Here is a 21,544-nt window from a genome sequence, read left to right as displayed (position 1 = left end):
AGTTTCTCCTCAATCTTTGTCTATCACATACCCTACCAGTTTATTACTTATCACTTACCAAAATACTGTACCTGTTTTGGTCATCTTTTTACTTAATGAAAAGTCTCTCCTACTCCTAAAGCATCAATACTCTCTATTATTTGATTACAATGTTCAAATATCGATCACTATAGCTCGGCATTCTAACCATTACAACTACGTTCGGATTTATTGACTGCAAACACATTGTGGCTCGGACAACTTGATTTCCAGCCACAATTCGATCAACATATTGGTTCGGCTATGTTCATACTTTGACTTGAACTAATTGCCACTTCAAATATTTACTTAACATATTACCTTGGTACAAGGCTGGCATTTGATGCCGAGCCTTATACCAACGTAGGGGCTGTTACAAGTAAATAATGACAACTCGAAAACAAGCCAAGGTTGCTTAACCTTCGGCCAAACTCAGAAAATATTTCCAAAGGCATAGAAGAATGTTTAAGCAAAACAATGCATTCGAGAATTTTAACAAACTCCTACCAAGAGGGCTCGGCTTAGTAAACCGTTTGATGCCGTCCCCCTTCAAACTATTACATCTGGCACGGCAAATTCCTAATGTTTGGGGCCGTCCAATCCAAAACAAAGTTCAAATCCTTACAAAAAACAAAAAAAAAAAACTTAAGGAGAATTCTTGAAAGATCTTCATTCACAGTAGCCGGTCACATCAATCAACCCGAACTCGTGCATCATCAGCAACTTCATCCTGAGCCTCGGGATGACTGTCACCATCACCAACCTTCTCCTGTTGATTGGCGACAGGCGCGTCAATCATTTCTTCATCGTCATCCTCAGGTGGCAAAGGCTGACACTCTTCCTCGGTGTAAGGAAGGTCAAGATTAGGCACGATTGGCTCGGGCAGTTGCTTCAGAAAGCATGACTCAGGCTGAATATCCATTACACCAGCCATTGCATTGGCGCCCGCGGCATATCCCAGCCTGAAGAAGTCAGGTAACCGAGCTTCTTGCTCGTTGTTGACCATCTTGTGGGCAACCTGGGTATACTCGAGAGCGGCCCGTTGGATCCCGGCCTCGTAACCTCGGGCATCGGCAACTTTAAGTTTTTCTTTCTCATCCCCCTTCAATTTTTTCACTTCGGCATTAGAAGTCTCGGCGGCAACCTTCGCTTCGGCCAATTCCTTCTTAAGCCTTTCCACTTCGGCCTCCGCTTCCTTGACTTGCTGCTCTGAGATTCTAAACTTGGTTCGCCAGGAATCTCGGTCAGACCTATATCTCTCTCGTTCGGCAGAAACTTTGGAAGCCTTGTCATACGCCTTTAGCGCGGCTTGCCCAGCCTAATCAAAAGAGCAAAGTAAAAAAAACGAGTGAAGAAGAGAAGAAATAAAAAAAAAAGAGAGAGAGAAAAAAGGGAACAAACCTGAACAAGATGAGAACACATCTCACCGAGACCTGGAAGAAAGTCGGTTGGAACCTGATCGTAATCCCTCGGCAGGGCTAGCCCTCTCAAAAGAGTGATAGCAAGGTTTGGCTCCTCTTTGACCGAGTCGTTCTGGAGCAGAACCCTGCCATCAAGCATTGTGTAAGAGGGGCTGAACTGGCGACGCATGGTGGCTTCAGTGACAGGATCGGTAAGATCAATGTGAGGTTCAGTAAGATTCCCCTGGTCCTTTGATGTAGGGGCTTGGATTGTGTCAGAAGGCACGGATTGAAGAACGCTCAGCATGAGTACGTCCTCTGATGTTTTCTGTCTCTTCTCTTTTTGCTGTTGTTGCTCTGAAGAGCTTCGGCTTCGGCCGGGATTAGCCGTCTTTGTTGGGATCACCGGCTTGGGAATATTCCTCCTTAACATGTCCTCAGAAGTAGGCTCGACAAACTCGGCAGATCCGAACGGCGTAAGCCACTCCGCAGCTGTAAACCCGATCCTCGGCAATCTTACCCCCCATGTTGCCTCTTCTTTCGGATTCCCTCTGCGTTTGAGGTTACCTTCTTCTTCTGTGCAGCCTCGGTAGGCGAAACACCGGATGTCTTTTTCTTGCTCGGCACGATCTCTTTCCCCTTTTCCTTTCTTCTTAGCACACCTTTGTAAGATGGCCTGTAATCAAGAAGAGTCGGAGCGTGACGGCAAACTTGAGCAAGTTGCGTCTCACACGCCTTCTCTCGAGAGTTGGTGTTAAGCACCTTGGAAATTGGGCCGAGCCCTGCAAAAGAAAATCAACAATCAGAAAATGCCCTCAGCAGCAAAGAAAACAAAAATAGAACGGAATAAAAGATTAAGCATGTTCGGCCTTATCACCTCTTGTATCAACCATTTTCGGAATAGAGTATCGACGGAGACCATCGCCGAACTCAAAGTTTCCATGTACCTCAAGGTAAAAATCAGCCCATTTGTCAGTATCCGAAAGCCCATCGATCAGAGGTTCCTTTTGGGGGCGCGTCGTCAAATACCGACGGCCGAATTTGCCATGTCTGGACATGGGGTATGTAAAAAATAGGTCGGTTGGGGTAAAATCGAGGTCCTGGCTCTCGATCAAAGTAATCACCGACATGATTATTCGGTAACTGTTTATTGCAAGCTGATGGGGGGCCAGGCTGAACTTCCAAAGAATCTCCCTAAGGAAAGGGTGAATAGGGAATCGAAGCCCAGCTTCACAGACTGCCATCAGAGGCACTGTGATATGCTCGGGACGATCCTCCTTCCTATCTCTAATATCAGTACTCCTGACTCGGTGAATCAAAACATCATCGGGAATATTGTACTTCGTGCGAAATGCTGCGTATTCCCCAGGACTGCCACTAAAGTAGTGAGTATAAGGGCATAGCAAGCCCTTATCAAAAAGATCGGCGTCGCTCGGAGCTGACGTCAAAGCCTCGGCTCCTGACATAAGCCGTAATTTGGCCTCTTGATCCACCTATGGCTCGGTCTCGGATTGAGTTTCGGGGGAAAAGCTTATCTCGGGCTCCGTAAGGAAGTCATCAGCGGCATACTCGTGATCACGCTCGGCGTTAGAATCATCGGACGTAGGGGAAGTCGCCGACATCCTAGTTGAAGCAGATTCGACCGCTCGGCCGCTCCTCAACCTACGCAGCTCGAGAAGTTCGCTGATGAACTGGCGATCGGATTCAGTTTCCAAGCAATCCGAGTCTGAAGACACGTCGATGACCTCATGAGCCAGACCTAGGAGAAGAACAAAGGGGTATTAAGCAGTCGAAATTTGTGTCGACAAAGAAAATAATCTGGAAGTTCAGCTTATCTTATCGGCTCACGAGTCATAGCTATCCTAGAATGGGCTCGGCAAATCTAAAATGTTTCTCGACACTCGGCTTAACAATCAAAAAGTGATCCCGTTCGGTTACTTAGCCCCGTCGGGAGAAGTCGTTCGGAGAGCCCCGAACATCCTATTGGGGCTCGAAAGAACAGGTTGAGTCCAGGGATGAACATCACTGTTCACCCCCAGGTTTCCACTATTGACTCAAAACAGAAAAACCCCAGAATAACGCCCAAAAGCCCAGAAAAGGCGTATGAAAAGCAAGGGAAAAAGTGAAGCAATAAAAATCAATGACATACCTGAAGATTTTTGTTGAAATGAGGCTTGAAAGTGAAGATCTGGATTTGAATCAAGCTCTGGAACGAAGTTGTAGAGAGAGAAGCTCCAAATGTTAGAGAGAGAAAGTGCAGAGGAACTTTCTCTCTTCTTCTACGCGTTATTTATAGATGGAGCGGGCTTTTCGAATTTCCCGCCCATCATTTCACCGCCGAACCCCTCGCCAACCACCACGTGACACGTGGCGACTGAAAGCTTTGCCCATGCCAGCCTTCCCCTCATCTGCCAAGACGTCTTTTCGACTGACACACCCGTTCAAATGCTCAACAGTTGTCATCCTATGTGGGGCTCGGACGAATCCGTAGCGGGTTCAAAAGAAGGTCCTCGGATAAAGCTCGGCCTAATCCGAAATCAACCCATACCAAGTAAAGAGCTTCGGCATGGGTTGAGGGGCTATTGTAGCAGGCCGAGCAAAGTGGCTCGTGCTGTTTCCGAACGTGGTCCAGTATCCCTTTCAACTCCAATCCATCTTTCTCTCCACGTTCGGAACTCCGAAGGCCTCTGTAGCCGAGGGTGTCGTTAATTACAACTTCCTTAATCGCCTCGGTTTCCAGTACCCACGCGAACGGGAGACTCGCTCGGATTGGACACCACTTAAGGTCGCACGACACGCTCGGTGCCGAACGAGCATAGCTAACATTCTATCTCACCTGTATGGGAACAGCAGCCTTAGTCGTGGTGACGTTCGTGACGTCACCCGAGCAGTTATCAGGATAAGGATAGGGGCGGCACGTGAAGGTTCCAACTCATCCTACAAACGGTTACAAAACCCTAAACGTGACGTAAGAATGACTTCAGCCGACGCGTGTCGAGGGTTGGTGCAATCTTGGAGATCAAGCTAAGAGGTTCCCTATAAATATCCTATTACGCCTACTTGGAAGAGGTACGCACAGAAAAAACCCTAGCTCCTAATCCCTAATTCTTCCTTGCAAGTAAACTGACTCTTGCACCGGAGGGCCATCCCGGAGGACCTCTAGTGTGGTCTTTAGTCGTGCTTCGTTTTGCAGAGCAGAGAAGGGAACTAGGAACGGACCTCGAGCCCACATTCAGAAAGTATGAACCACTCGGAATGGAGCCCCCACAGTATATATATATATATATATATATATGTGGAAATACTTAAAAATACCAAGTGGGCCATCAAGAGGGGCTTAAGAGCCAATGAAATGGCTGAAAGGCCTGGTAAAATTTTGGCCTTTAACCTTGGTGGGCCCAAGATCTTCTATCCAGGCATTCAAGTAGCTTACAAGCAGCTCGAAAGGCCTGGAGATTCTGCACAGCCGAAATTTCTTTTGCCCTTTTACAAGTTTTTACGCAGGAAATGGAGTTTTTTCAGGCCTTTCAGGCCTCAGCTGATTTCGTGGAGTGAGGAGCAAGGCTTGGAAAGGTGACAATCATTCATTGGAGGAAGTAGAAACAATTCAAGCCTAGAGTAGAACACTTGGCAGCCATGCATGAAGGCCTGTGGAAGCAGCTCAAGCAGCTCAAGGCCTAGAAGCATTGCTTATAAATACCAGAATTGAAGGCCTTGGCAAAGGTCCACGACCTCAAGAGCTCACAACTTATTCACCTACATTTTCATTTCTTTCAAGCATTATTTGTACTCACTTTAAAGTAGTTTAAGTTTTTATCACATTTCTTGTACCCAAGCTTCATTGAACCGTTAATGGAGTTCGTTTGATCCAAGTTTAGCTTCGTTTTATCTTTCTTTCCATTGTTCTAGCGACGATTAGAAAATTTTAAGTCCTTAGCTCGCAAAGGCAACCAACGAACCATCACGAGGCCTTACCCTTTGGGCCAAGCACAATCACTCGAAAGGAGTCAGATTTTGTGGCATGAAGGCCTTATCTTTCAATTAACTTTACTTTCTAGCAAAATTCGTACTCAATATAGCCAAACCTAGATATTATTTTATTTCCTTGCAACCAGACTTTGTTAAACTGTTATGAAGTCCTTTTAATTCTGTTTTAGGCCTTGTTCTACTTTTCTTTCCATTTTCTTACGACGGTTAAAAAAAATTTAAGTCCTTTTTGTTAAGGCAAACCACGAACCTCCTCACGGTTTTACCCTTAGGCCGTGCACTTTGATTCGATTAGAAGTCAGATTGAGGCTTCCAGTCCTTGATACAAATTTGGACAGCAATCCTGCCCTGACACGCTCGCGATTCCAAGCCGATTTGGTTTTTGCACTTTTTGTGGAAAACACATGTAACGACAGCCCACAAAGTGGCTGTCCCAAGTGAACTGCATGTCCTTGTGAACTGTCAAGTATGATGAGCTCTTACGAGTCTCACATTTATAGAAATGGAGAGAAACCCACCAATCCCTTTTTTCTCCATTACACACAGCAATACAACATACATGCACAACCAAACATCTCTCTGGGAGAGGAAAAATAAAAAGTGAGAGATGAAAAATGGTCATACCTTGATAAATACTATAGTACATATTTTGAGAAACCTGTTAATGCATTTTGATGAGTTGAGAAACCGGTTGGTAAAAATTGGATAAGTTTTTGTGTGAAGTTCTATTTTGCATCTTGTTTTTTGCCAATAAATGTCAATTTCTCCTCTCTTTTTTCCTCCCTTCTATGATACAGTAGTATTTTTTTTCTTTCTTGGAAAGAGGTTTGGTTCCATATGTATGCTGTGTGTAGTGGCAGGAAAAAAAGGTAGGATTTCCCTCCACATCTATAGAGGTGAGAGCTGAGAGCCAGAGGCAAGGCCAGGATCTGGGCACGGCCCGCCACACAGGGGTGGCACCGTTAACTGAAAATCTAATTTATATGTTGTGCAGAAAAATGTGAAGACAAAAATTTAAGTGTAATATCATATAATTAGATTTTGTCATGAGTTTTTATTTTTGAAAAAGAAATAAATCGTTGCTTAACCTCTCTTTTGGTATGCAAACACAAGACTTTAAGGTATTAATTTTTCTTGATTCAAAGCAGTCATTCTCTAAATTGCAATTTTTACAATATTTGTACAAACTTTTGCTTACGCGTAAAATACCTAGTCAATCGAACCACGTTAGTTATAGAAAAAAAAAAATTGTTGGAATGGGTCACGTAAAAATTTAATGTCTTGCTTTTCAATTAGTAGAAAAAATATAAATTTTATGGGATCTATGCAAAGATCGAGAGAGAGATGATTTAGATAACAGAAAGAAGAAGAAGAAAAAAAAGAGCAAAATATAAGGCCGAGGTGACCCGAACCCGTGCGGATGGCTTTGGTGCATCACGATTTACAACCATCCCAAGGCATGAGATAGTGCACGCTTGTTCACATATTTTATATTTAAGCTTTATACATGTAATTTTTTCCCCCTGGATTTTAACAATTGGGTGTGGCATGATTTTTTTAACAATTGGGGGTGGCACGTGCCACCTCCCCCAATTGCCTACGCCCCTGGTGAGAGCTCAGATATGCTCTTTTTGTGATAGATAGTTCACACGAACATACAGCTAGGGCTGCAAACGAACCGAGCCGCTCAAAAATCAAAAACTCGGCTCGACTCAGCTCGTTTGCAGCCCTACATACAGCTCACCTAGGACAATTTTCGTCTATATATTTTGTAGACTACTGTTATTTTTGACTTATATTTGTCTGTCCAAATTCAAAAATCAATGGATCCAATCGTGTATTTTCTCTTATACCATTCCTATTATACATTCAGATAAATATTGGAGAGCGAGAGTTTCATAATGGGAATTAGGAATTCACTTTTGTCACTTACGAGAACGGGAGTAGTATTTAAAATTGAAGGAAATTGAATCTTACTCTTTTTGGCCCACCAATTGTCGTAAGGGAAATGATAATGACAAAATCATTTTTGTTGGTGCCAAAACTCTAGTGCACAAAACACTTGTACCATTTGTAATGTACAAGACTTTTATTTGCTGAGTTTTGGTACCAACAAAAATAGTTTTGACATTATCAATTCCCTTGTCGTACATAACTTGCTAATTGGCAACAATTTGATGGGAGGAATTTTTTTGGGGAAAACTCCAGATTGGCGCCAATATTTTTTAGAACAAAATCTCTCACCTAGAATTTTCAGGAAGCTTAAAAATCTGGAGACCTTACAATATTTTCAAGTAAAACACACGCTCTTTAAATTTTCAAGTTGATGAAGGACATTTTTTGAAATCTAGAGCTTTTTAATTATAGTAATGATTTGGCTCCTTATAAGTTGAAAACTCGATATTGGACAAACAAATCGGAACAGAGAGTATAATATACAAGGACCAAGTAGACCAAATTAATAGATGAAGGGCGAAATAAACAACTTATGAGTAGTCCAAGGGTAAAAGACCAAAATGCCAGACATGGGTGATGGGAGTACTTAATCGTGTCACCTCTGATGTGGATGGCCATATGAAATTACTGTTATAAATTTATACCAAAAGTCATGTTTTTAATTTTTATCTTTTTTTTATGAGAATCTTTTATGGACGATATTTGCATAATATTATTGTATGTTGTATATGTGTGTGTTTTGTCTCATAAAGTAGATGATCCGATGTGTAGAGTTCGGCTTATGCATAGAAGATCGGATCATCGGTTCTTGCGAAATATAACATATAGTTCACGGTCTTAGATGGAACTGGTCATATCATCAGTAAGACTGTAGTATAATATTTTAGTAGGTCTGTTTTGACTACAATAAACGGTCTAGTTCTAACTCATTTTGGTAATACACTTTGTGTGTATTGAGTGGTACCGCATTGAGATAATTGTCCATGTACTAATTGTCTTTGTACTGATTTTATAAGACAATTTTTTTTTTTTGCTAAGCAATTTTATAAGACAATTAGAACCTCATGGTTTATAAATGCTTATACTCTTAATCCAAAGATAACTAATATATATATATATATAGAGAGAGAGAGAGACAGAGAGGAATTTTCAAGTGAGGGATCTTTTATTTTGTTAAAATAAGGGACTTTCATTTTCCGATCAAATTTTGAAAATCTGAACTGTTCAATGTGTGCAGAACGTAATTTTAAGGGTCTCCGCGAGATATCAGCAAAAAAAATGACCGGGAAGGGCGTCATCCGAGCAGTTTTTTTTGAACCGTTTAATGAAAACTGCTCGGATGAAGCCCTTCCCGGTAATTGTTTTTGCTGATTTCTCACGGAGGCCCTTAAAATCACGTTCTGATCACTTTGAGCGGCTCGGATCATCAAAATTCAATCGGGAATGGGAGTCCCGCATTTTAATAAAATGAGGGATCCCTCACCGGAACCTAACTCTATATATATATAATGTTGTTGACTTTGATTTATTAGAGAAAAATCCTTTTTAGAGTCAATAGTCTCGGTGAGTTGGGTCATAACATTATATGTATGATAGATATTAATTATTAATGAAATCCACGTACCGGTAGGGATTGATGATACCCAATTGAGTAAGTTTATAAGTTTCGATTATGTTAAACACTGCAGATGAATATTTGTATCAGACATATCGAATAAGTTAAGTAGACAGTCTCAAGAAATTATAGATGTTGATTAAATATAATTGTCAAAATTTTGATTTAATCAACGATTATCTGTAATCTTAACGTGATGAGATATTTAAGTATTTAATATCATGGAGCTTGTAATATAATTAAGATAAAGACTCTGTAATTATAATTCTGTAATGAGCTGAATTATAATTAGTAAAATAAGAAATAGAATCCTTGTGAGATTAGAGTTTCTTATTTACACTGGATATATGGACTTATTACTCCTTAGGTCCCTATCGTAGCTCTATATATACAAGTTATGCTCTCTAAGTCAAATATACGTTTTTCTATTATTCACGAAATAGAGAGAGACTTAGAGAGATCAAACAGATCACGAAAATGTCCACACTCAGTTATATTCTAGACGTGCAGGAAATACGGTAGAAGATCGTAAGATACGGTCGAGCAGAGTTCGCAGCATACAGTAATCAATGTGCTGTAGGAGTCAGGTTCAACAAAGAAGCAAATCAACCAGTGTTCGTGTCGAATGAGTTGAGGTTAAACCCAGATCCTGCCTTGTAAAATATTATATATTTTTTGTTGTCTAATCTGTATGCGTCATTACTAGATTCTTAGAATTGTTTTCCTACAATTACAACATTACCAATTTACCACTTACCACTTACCACCCCATTGCATCTCTCTCTCTCTCTCTCTCTCTCTCTCTCTCTCATAATGTGATGGGGTCGTTATGTTAGTTTAATCATATCCTTTTCCCATCACTCACCAAAGTAGACAGACAGGAAAAGAACCGTAGCCCTTTATATATACCAAGTAAGATCCCAAAAAACCAAAGAGTAATCCAACACAAGCAAACAACAAAGCTAAAACACAAAGAAACAAACACTCTCTCTCCCACTCTTCTTCCTCCCTCCGACCACAATCATGTCTTCTAACACTACACCGTTAAACCGCCACGCCCGAATTCCGCCGAATGACGACACAGTAGACACCCCATTTTCGCCCATTATTCGGCTGTTTTCCCGCCGTACTCCCTCCTTCTCCTCCTCCTCCTCCACCTCCTCCGACTCATCTCGACAATCTTCGTCTTGTCGCGAGGATTCCCCCTTGTTTACCCCCAGCACTCCTCTCTGGTCTTCTGGAATCCCATTTTCTTGGGAAAAATTGCCCGGTATCCCCAAAAGACAACTTTCCAAGAAAAAGAACCCTTCACTAAAAAACCTCCTCCCATTGCCCCCGGCCGGAACTCCTCCAATCACTCCCTCAAAACAAAAGGCAGTGATCGGTACCAATGAGGTCAGGGATCCGTTTTTTGCGGCGTTGATCGAGTGTTCCAAGGATGATGATAAAGACTCAGTTGGTAATAATTACTGGAAGGGATCAAAAATCAGTAGAACCGTAAGCGATCGATTCGGGTTTGTCGGTTTGTACACTTCTTGCAAGAGGAATTGCTCTGTTTCGGAGTCCATTATCTACGTTCCAAGGTCCCGCGGGTGACTCGCAGAAATCCCGGTGACCGGAGGGAATTTCTGGACGGCCAACTCCGATGGATAAGTGTTCATTTCGATGTCCCAGCCCAGTTGTGGTATGTCAAGACAAATGTGTTCCAGAAGCTTATTGAGGTATTGAATACAGGTTTATTACTTGGAAGCAGAGTGAAAAATGTATTTTAATTTTAAGTGCATGAATTGTAGTAGTGTTAATTTGGTCTGTACTTTTTAGACCATAATATATATATATATATATATATATATATATATATATATATATTTTGCAAGGATCTAATTTATCTATGTACTCCATAAACTTATTAATATAACCTGATCATATCCTTTGCTGTATTCCATGTGGAGTTTACTACTATATGGGATCGGACTTGGAGTGGAGTTCACAATACGTGACCACATGAGGGGGGGCAAGAACTGGACCACATAGTAGATAAGGACAAGTAGTTTGGTATTAAAATCCCTTTTTGTTAACTAGTAAGAGCATGGGATGTTGTGCTCTTTTGTTTAATTTTTTGTGAAGTTGTGTGGGAATTTGTGAATTTGCTGTGTGGACTACATTTCTTGGAATTATTAAGATGAGGCCGGGGTTCTAGTTCTACATGTTGACTTTGCACTTACAAGAGTTAAATATCACCGGAAAGAGATTAAATTCTTTCCTCCTCCGGCGGTCGAAACGGTGCCACCTCCCATTGTGGACTCCACCATGTGTTTATTGTGATAATCTGAACCGTTCGTATTATAGAACCCATAGTATAGTATATTCACACGTAAAATTATCTTGAGTGGATATCGATAGATCAATCAAAAGTTAAATTTTAGTTTATAAAATAGATGGTTTTATCCTATCATGTTAAATTGTCATGACCATCCGTTTTATAAACCAAAATTTAAATTTTGATACATCTATCGACGTCTGGTGAAGTTAATTTTTTGAATGAGAATACTACTATGCGGGTCCTACAAGATGAACGGTTCAGATCGGCACTTAACGCACTGTGAGACCCAAAATGATGGTGATGGAAAACTTATAGTTTCCTCCACCAACGGAAGGAATTTAATCTCCACCGGAAAAGCCAATTATATATGCGAGTATTGCTTATTCACGGAATTGTTGTAAAGAAGTAATTTACGGAGCCTCTTGATCTCAGCCATCCGTTTCGGCATTGGATGGTTCGGATATTCATGAAATTTTTTCGGAAAAAAGTTCAACTCTTTTCCAGAAAAATTTTATTAAAATCCGAACTATCCAATACACTTTAAATAAGCGCGATTCACCTCCGTAAATCACTATCCACGTAATGCTCCATGAAATAGTTTTGGTGGATACAGATAGAGCTTTAGCAAATGGAACTCTCTCTCTTTTTCTTTTTCTTTTTCTTTTTTTACAATTTTAGTGGCTTTATACTTACTATTCTCGAGTACATATAATCCCCAGTTCCACTGCGGTTTCCGACCAAGCGTGTAATGATGGTGCTCAGATCGGTGTGTAGGACCCACTTCCGGATTCTACCTAAATGATCTAAGTCATTCATTAATTTTAGAATAATTTTTTGAGTGGCCTGGCAAAAAATTAGTTCTAACTGCTTATCAAAAAAAAAAAAAAGTTCTAACCATCAGATAATTGTAAATACTTGATTAATATTTTCATTTGACCAAAAAAAGATTATAAAAACTTGATTCAATGTTCTAATTTTTCATTCAGAAATCATGATCTTACATTTTGCATGAAAAATTGCAACATTGAATCAAACACTTACCGAAGAGCAGCTCAAGTTAAGTGAGATGCGAATATTAATATATAGTTGGTACACATCTTGAGGTTTGGAACCCTATGCTCTAGCTTACTAAAACAACTCCAGTTAGTTAGAGCCACTTGTGGTAACGAATAGCCCCAATATTGATGGAGATTGCATATATATACCAAGGGATACTGATGATACTTATATTTTCTTTTTCAGTACGGGATTATACTCCCTTCTTCTTTTTTTAGCGTCCAATTTCGTAATTTCAACTTACTTCGTATTAAGGAGACATCATTATTGCGCATTTCACATCAATATTTATCTCAACTTTTTACAATTATCCTCCACTTTTACCCCATTAACTCTTTAGCCATTAATTTCCTTTTCAAAAGGAAAAAATAATAATTGTACAAACTTTTACTCATTAACTATTCAAAATGGACATTTATTAAAGGACAATTCAAAATAGATTACTGAACTATTATTTGGGGATGGAGGGAGTACTATTTAGCTATTGTAATTATAACATTACCATGTTTTTTTGCCGTCAAAAGAAGGATAGGAAAGGTGAGCAATATCATTGTGATTCGTTTTGAGCGTGACCACATGGGGTTGTTTGGTATGAGTAAAGACTAAAGAGGAAAGATTTTGAATAATGAATGGAGATAATAAATAGATAAAGAGATGAGAGTAAGTTGAAAGAAATTCATTGAAAATCATTCACAGAGAGAGGGGGTTTCTGAAAACCCAAGAGAACGAACTCTTCAAACTAGGAGTTTATTACGACCCTTGATATATACATTTTCCTCGTCACTTTTAGCTCGCAGTTAGGAGATAAAATTATGATAATAAATTCTTTACACCGCCGGTGTAAACATTTGTTTCCTCCAAATCAATTGTATTGCGACACGTGTCAAAACAGTGGTCCCAATTAATAAAACATGGCGACGTGACGCAATACAATTGATTTGGAGGAAACAAATGTTTACACCGGCGGTGTAAAGAATTTATTCTCTAAAATTATATGAGTGTTTGTTGATGCCAAGTAACTATTTCTCTTTGAAGTGTCAACTCTTACGGAGTTCACATATAACGCCCCGACTTTTTGGAAACGTTAATAAAATCTTTTTAAACAATTTGATAACTTTCAAAAAGAATAAATAACAATTTAATAAAATCTTCTTCTTCTTTTTTGCCGATCAAAAAAAAAAAAAAAAGTTCTTTAAGCAAAGTTTCACAGCGGAAGTCTTAAACATTCGAATTGAAAATAAACATAATTAAGTCTCACAAAAGATGTAAAGTTAATAATTTAGGATTACATTTCATGGAACCTGAAATTGATACTTAAAAACAGATCAAAGCATCTAAGGGTATGAGTACAGAAGTCTGACAACTTTATTTTACAAAAAAAGGCCAGAGTTTCTTTGTGTTCAGTCTCAACAACCGAGTTCTCTTCTTGAAAGTGATGATCGCCTCTTGTCTCCTGAACACTTGGCATGAAACGCCAGGCCAAACGACACTAAAATGAGTTTTGACACCCAGTAGATAAAATCCTACCCGTTAACCCTTACTCTACAAGTAAACACATTGATAGTATATGAGATAAGAATTTAAGAGCACAAATCTTTTTTCATTATCTAACCATCAACTTAAGTAGATATCATATTCTTAACTTCGATAAACATTCCAACACTGCAATATTCATCACGTTCCAAACTCAGAATTTCACTTGACATACTTTACAGGTCCTGCTAGGCTACCCTCAACACCTCGAGGTCCTAGTAGGCTACTCTCACAATTCTAGGTCCATCAGGCTGTCTTCAAGGTTCTGCTAGACTACCCTCAATACTTGAGGTCCTGTCAGGCTACCACTGAGGTCTTGCTTGGCCACCTTAGTTATATCGGGTCTTTCAAGCTACCCTCAAGGTTCCACCAGGCTACCCCCGATAATTCGAGGTCCTGTTAGGCTACCCCCGAGGTCCTGTTAAGCCCACAACCTTTCATTTGTTTCCCTTTTTCTTTTCTTTTTTTTCATTATCCATAACAACATCTACATAATCTCTCTCAGTCCACAACTCTTCCAATGTCCCTAATAACCTTTCTACGTTCTAGGTTCAATCGACAAAACAATCATTTCAAATGACGAGTCAATAGATCATAATATCACCACATACACAATATAACTAAACCACCATACACCAATCTCCAACGAGTTAAAATCTAAACTAACTTTTCAGCCAATCTCAATATAGTTTTCAGCAACAGAATAATTGCATACGAGACAATGAAAAAAAATCTCTAACAGTTCAAAGGCACAAAGGAATACATAGAGTATTATACACAATTGGAGCAGAAATCCTAGAATCCAGTGTAAAATATTTTGCTAAAAGAATCCTTGAGATTAACATAATACTTTGTCTAATTACGTGCTAGTTTTTAGACAATGGATTAATGATTCAAATTTCTTTATGCTGCAAACTCAAGTTTTCTAACTTTTCTACCGACACCTGTTATGAAAAAAAATATATATATGTATACACAAATTATCAAGTGAGGGATCCCAGGGACTTTCATTTCCCGATCAAATTTTGAAAATCCAAACCGTTCAATGTGTGCAGAACGTGATTTTAAGGGTCTCCGCAAGAAATCAGCGAAAAAAATGACCGGGAAGGGCTTCATCCGAGCAGTTTTTTTTTGAACCGTTCAATGAAAACTGCTCGGATGAAGCCCTTCCCGGTCATTTTTTTTGCTGATTTCTATTAGGGACCCTTAAAATCACGTTCTGATCACTTTGAGCGGCTCGGATCATCGAAATTCAATCGGGAAGGGAGTCCCGCATTTTAAAAAAATGCGGGATCCCTCACCGGAACCCGACTGGTATATATATATATATATATATATATATATATATATATATATATATATATATATATGATTTTCATATTGTTGTCTTGTAGCATCTGGTAACTATGAAATTATAGTTTCCATTATAAAGTTACTGTAGCGTTTCAATTAGAACCAAAATAATGTATACACTTGTTCATGCATGCATTGGTTTAAGCATGACACTAACAGGTAAGTACACAAATCCTTCATGGAACATTACAATCAACATTGAATTTAAGATTAAAATCTATTTTTGTCCTAAAATCGACTCTTACGGCTGGTAGGTGGGTCACCACTGCGAGATATTGTTTTTTTTTTTTTTTTTTTTTTTTTTTTGAAAGGCTGCGAGATATTGTTTGGATCGATAAATTTTTGGTAGTTCCGCTTTGTCTTTACATGGGTTCAATTTGAGTCGTTAATATATCACGAAACACATTTAATATACTTAGACTTAAGGGGTAATGAGATATTTAATTACCTCGATTCTTGGAGTTCTAGCTAGGATTTAAAGAAAATGGAGGTGAGCGGTGGCGGCAACGGTGGAACCCAGTGGATCAAGTTGTCAAATCAAAACTAACGAATGTGAATTTTTTTACTTTTTTTATTCCTCTTACTAAGACGAATCAATAAGTCATAAATGTTTGATGCAAAAATAACGAATGTGAATTTTTTTTAAATAAAGACAAAAAAAAATAAGAAGTTACTATTCCACTTTTTAATCAAAATCGCCTAATAATAAGGTTGTCAATTGATCGACCGTAACTTTTGAGACTCTTCATGTGTTCAACTATTATTAACTCCTTGGCTTACTTGATACAAATTGCTTGCGGATGGTTCTACCTAGTTTTATATTCAGATTTACCTTGGTTGGATCAAGTCGTCAAATCAAAACTATTGGTTTGTCACATGCGATCAGTGTACGTAACTTTAAGTTAAAAACTAAAAAATACTATTAGTTGTCATTGATATTGTTATTGATAAGTTAATAACCAATATAACCTCGGGGGCATGAGTGGCAACAATGATGAATTGTATACTCAGACATTGACCATGTTCATTTTGGATTTCAAGTCTTAACCTTTTCTGTGACATCCCGCACCTGTGAGTTCCAGGTAGCGGTCGACCGGCTTAAGGGCGGTTGAGACCTATGCGAGGGCTGTCTGACTGGTGACCAAAGAGGTCAGCCGGGGGTGGTCCCACATCGCTTAGTGAAGTATAAGTAGTGTGCTATAAATAATAGATCATCATACAAGGCATTTTAAAGCCGTAAGAGCGTCAAGGTCCATTGAAACTTCACAGTTAAGTGTGCTCGCCATAGAGTAATCTAAGGATGGGTGTCCTCGCTGAGAAGTCTGATGGGGTTTTGTGTTCAAAGCGAACAATATTGTACAAGGCGGGAGCAGGTCATTACATATGGTATCAGAGTCTGTACCAACCGAAAATGTGGGTCAGAATCTCGATCCCACGCAAGGACGTGTGTTCCTAAGTGGGGGAAATTGTGACGCCCCGCCCCTAGGAGTTCCAAGTAGTGGTTGTCTAACCAGTGATCAGAGAGGTCAACCAGTGGTGGTCCCACATCGCTTGGTGAAGTATAAATCGTGTGCTATAAATAATACTCCCTTCATCCCAAAATATTCACTACTACAATAATAGATATGCGTTACACTAAGGAGATTCACAAAGATCACGGTTTTCAGTGAAAGCGTGATAAAAAGTGGTGTTTAAATTTTTTTTTATCTCAATTTAAGTCTAAAGCTGAGATAAAAAGTGGGTTTTAGCGCGAAATAAAAGACTTCGCTCTTGCGGCAAGATAAAAGAAAAATAACCTCACCTTTGCGGTGTAATAAAAGATTTTAGGGCGGAAAAAAATAAGATAAAAGATCTCGCTCTTGTGGCGAGATAAAAGAAAAAAGATCTCACCCTTGTGGCGTGATAAAAAAGAGAAAAGATCTCACTCTTGTAGCGTGATAAAAGATTTTATGGCGGAAAAGAATGAGATAAAAGATCTCGCTCTTGTGATGAGATAAAAGAGAAATGACCTCACCCTTTTAGCGTGATAAAGAATTTTAGCGCAAAAAAAGTGAGATAAATGATTTCACTCCTGCAATGAGATAAAAAGTCTACCTATTTAGGCATGCAATCTAAATTTTCATGTAGGAGGGCTGCTACTCATTTAGGCAGACTTTAAAAAGTTATGTGAGAAAAACGATGTCGTTTAAGAACTTTGAAAAGTTTTTTTTTCTTTTTTACAAAAGGTAAGAAGATAATCCATAATTACACTCATCCCAAAAAGTCTTTACGTTTCATATTCATCTTCATACCCAAAGAAAGAGAAGACAAATCTCACAACTGGGTTCCACCAGTGCCCTGTTGTTTCTTCGACGACGGGCGGACTGTTCCACTAGTGCCCGATTTTCACCTGGGCGAGCCGTGATCTTTTTGGTTTATTATAGTAGTGAAATTTAGTTATTTCGGATGTCTTCCAAATATACGTTTGACACATTAGGTAAACTTTTTTTTTCGCTCCAAGAAAATTTTTTGTTGATCAACAACTAATTTTGATTGGCAAAAGATCTGTTGTCGTATTTTTAAAATTTTTTAAACAATGTTTATATATAAATATTTTTATACTCCCTCCATCCCAAATTCTTTGTCCGGTCCGCAAAACGGAGTGTTAAAAATAATATAATTTTTTCAAGAAAAAATTCAAACTTTTTTTACAAATTAAAAATACTCATTGATATCTAGTAAGTTGTTGAAAAACTTTTGATTTTTTCTTGCAAAAATTGTATTATTTTTAACATTCCGTTTTGCGGACTGGACAAAGAATTTGGAACGGAGGAAGTATATTTTAATATCATGTTAATTGCATTTTAAAAAATTCAGCAAATTTTAAGGGGGGGAAAAAAAGTTTTCACACTTTAGAAAGTATAAATATTTTTGTTTTCCTAATGTAACAGAATTTCTTGGCTAGCTTAGTGGTAAGAGTTTGGAAAATCAACTAAGAGTGCATGGGTTCAAAACTTGGCAATGACAAGAAAAGATGGTCTACTAGATATAAAGAAAAGATCACGCGCAATGGTTTTCCATCTCAGTTTATAGTGGTGTGATCATTTTGAACTTTCAATCACGGTTATAAACCGTGATCTAAAGTGACATACAATCACACCCAGAAAAGAGAAATGATCACGCCCAAGAGAAAACAATCACGGATTATAACCGTGATAAAAGAGAAAAGATCAAGCTTTTTGGCCGTGATTGTTTCTTTCTTTCAATCACGATTTATAACCGTGATAAAAGAGAGTAACTTACAATCACATCTAAATCCATCACGGTAGCAGGAGCGTGATGAAAAACTTACAATCACGACCAATTGCTGTGATCTTTATGGTTTATTGTAGTAGTGATTGTTCATGTTTTTTTTTTCGGATGTCTCAAAAAATTATCTATATCTTTTAATGTATAATATTTTATATAATCAATATAGATCATATTTTATAGATTTCAATTAATTTTTTTAAACAAATGTTTTGAAATCGTAAAAAATAGTATAGATTGTGAGATGTAGGCAATTTTTTGTGAACTAGCTTCCAAAAAGGAAATAGGCACAACAAATTGGGACGGAGGGAGTAGATCATCATCCTACCTTGTACAAAGTCTTTTAAAAACTGTGAGGGCGTCAAAACTCATTAGAACTTCACAGCTAAGCGTGTTCACCTCGAAGTAATTCAAGGATGGGTGACTTCACTGGGAAGTCTGATAGGGTTTGCGTTCAAAGTGAACAATATTGTACAGGACGGTAGTGGGTCGTTACATTTTCTCTTTGTGCACTGTCTCCAATAAATTTTTCCTCCAATTATTACTTTCATTTTTTTATTTCTCTCCACTCATTACCGAAAAAAACAGTGTTGAAAAATTTTCAATATCCCGCTTGCAACGGAAGCACACAAAAAGGAAAATATTACACCACAAAGAAAAAAAAAATAACACGAGAATATATATACGTACATGATTCGGCCTTAATGCCTACTCCACTGATGAAAGAGAGTAATCCACTGTAACAATGAAGAATACAATGATGAGATACCAATACACACCCCACTTGGTATTTTTCTCACACTCCTTTTCCACCACTGGTACAGGTTACAACCCATTTTTTACCCTCTCGGCTCTCACACTTGCCCACACTATGTAATCACTTTTCTTTTTCTTTTCTTTTTTAAAGAGCAAGAAATGCATTAATTATAATAAGAAAAGTAATCACTTTTCTTTGTGCTCTATGCCTTGGCTCAGAACACACACAGGCCCTACGTGCTTTCTTACTCTGCCTGACCTCTTAAACCCATGTAGAAAAGGCCATATATAGCACAAAGGATGGTTCTGGAACAAAGCACAATTAACCTCGATCTGTTGACCAACTCAAGGGAATTGGAGATTAATAGATCTTTTTCGCTGTTAAAAAAAAAAAAAAATCAAGGGAATTGGAGAAGGCATGCACACAATGCTGGTCCCGATGTTTGGGTTGCCCTAGTCCGACCGCAAATTTGGTTGCCCGCTTTCTATTAGTCATAAAAAAAAAAAAGAAATACAAGTCAAAAACAAAAAAAATAAATAAATAAAATCAAGGTTACGTAAAACATATATTTTCTTATTAGTTTTAAGTAATTTTATAATGTACAAAAACTTAAATGAAAGAGTATAAGCTAATATATTAGAAAAAGCAATACTGAGTATTTCTGTATCTTTAAAGGTGGAAAGTATTAGTACTATTATTTATTTATTTTTATCCACGGAGCATATTGTATATATGCGATATCTTTGTGGTGCAAATGTTAACTAAACTTATTTGGGAATTCAAATCTCAATAGGGTAAAACTCGTGAATGAGTTTTCTTTTAGCCACAGGAGACTCGAACTCAAAAGCAAGTGTGGAACCATCCAGTACTACCACAGATACAAACAAGGAGATTTACAAAGTTTCGGGTGTGTGTGTGTGTGTGTATATATATGTATGTATTATCTAATCTTTTTTTGTAATACCCCGAATTTTGGGTACGTTAATGAGGTATTTATTACATAATAAAGAGGGTCTGGCTCATTATTACATCATAAATACATCAAAGGGTACATTTATACAACAAGGGAGGAACTAAGGCTCCTATCTACTGCTCCGCTTACTCCTCCATTCTGGCAAGCTCCTCGGCATCGAAGGCCTCCAAGGTATACATCTTACCCTGTTCATCTATGAAGTCTGACACATTATACCGGCGTCGTCACCCATATAATATGTCAGGGTCACCAAAAGATAACACCGTGAGCTACAACGCTCAATAGGAAATCTTACCCACCAACCTTAAATTTACAATCAATATTTTATAATAAAACATCGATTTCCACATGATACGTGTATACACAGCTACAAATGACAATATCAATAACACATCCGCAATCGCTATATAACTATCGTTGGTGTCCAAGATTCTACGAGTTTCTTCTACGCAACTCATCGTAGACCGTGTCTCCATTTTCATATACAAATCAACATTTTCCAAAATCATTTGTTTAACACACCCAACCTCGGTTCCGCCGCGCCGGGTTCCCGAGTATCCTCACAATGGTTTCGCCGTGCCGGGTTCCCATTGGCACACAATTGCATTGGCTCCGTACAACAGATAACCAAGTCACACACCCAACCTCGGTTCCGCCGCGCCGGTCTCCCGAGTATCCTCGCAATGGTTCCACCGCGCCGGGTTTCCATTGGCACACACACACAACTCACATAATGCCACCAAAACCGGTCATTATGTAGTTTCAAAATATTTTCTTCCTCGGAATACATTCCCTTTCATTAATCACACCCTAGGTGTCATGTTTCTACTTTCTCGGTTCTCGTGTCTCGTTTACATGCAAAAACTTCGCAGTAGAACAAAAGTAAGCATGAATCATTCATTGTAATTTAACAAGATCATCCAACTACAAGTAATACAATCAATTCATGTATACCATTTCAAACTCCTCGAAATATCAAAATACGAATACTTCGATGCAAATAGTAAAATTTTAACTTTCGAAAAACCGTTCTTTCTTGGAGATCAAAACAACATACGTTATACTTGAGATGGAAAGTAATAAAGATAACCTACTTCCTACTTGGGATGGAAGATAAGGAGATCCTACCTTACTTCTTGGCGGTAGTAACGGCTTACGGACGGCAATCGGTGATCGGACGGAGTAACTTCCTACGGTGGTCTTCTGGTAGCTTCGAAAGAGAAAGGTCTCTCTTGAAACCTAATCTTGACTAAACTACTTAAGCTTTTTGGATCGAAGGGTGGTC

At 38.7% G+C, this 21,544-nt stretch overlaps 1 protein-coding gene across 1 annotated transcript; it reads left to right on the top strand.

Annotated features, from left to right (window-relative positions):
• The first annotated feature begins 9,829 nt into the window (after positions 1–9,829).
• LOC131329286 (uncharacterized) lies at positions 9,830–11,181 on the top strand. The gene has a single exon (XM_058362379.1). The coding sequence runs from the start codon at positions 10,000–10,002 to the stop codon at positions 10,570–10,572; it is 573 nt and encodes a 190-aa protein (XP_058218362.1). The 5' UTR covers positions 9,830–9,999; the 3' UTR covers positions 10,573–11,181.
• The last annotated feature ends 10,363 nt before the right edge of the window (positions 11,182–21,544 follow it).

Source organism: Rhododendron vialii, chromosome 6a (genome assembly GCF_030253575.1).
Source record: "Rhododendron vialii isolate Sample 1 chromosome 6a, ASM3025357v1".
Taxonomy (NCBI): domain Eukaryota; kingdom Viridiplantae; phylum Streptophyta; class Magnoliopsida; order Ericales; family Ericaceae; genus Rhododendron; species Rhododendron vialii.
The sequence above is the reverse complement of the archived record's forward strand: the minus strand, read 5'-3'. Positions and strand labels throughout refer to the sequence as shown.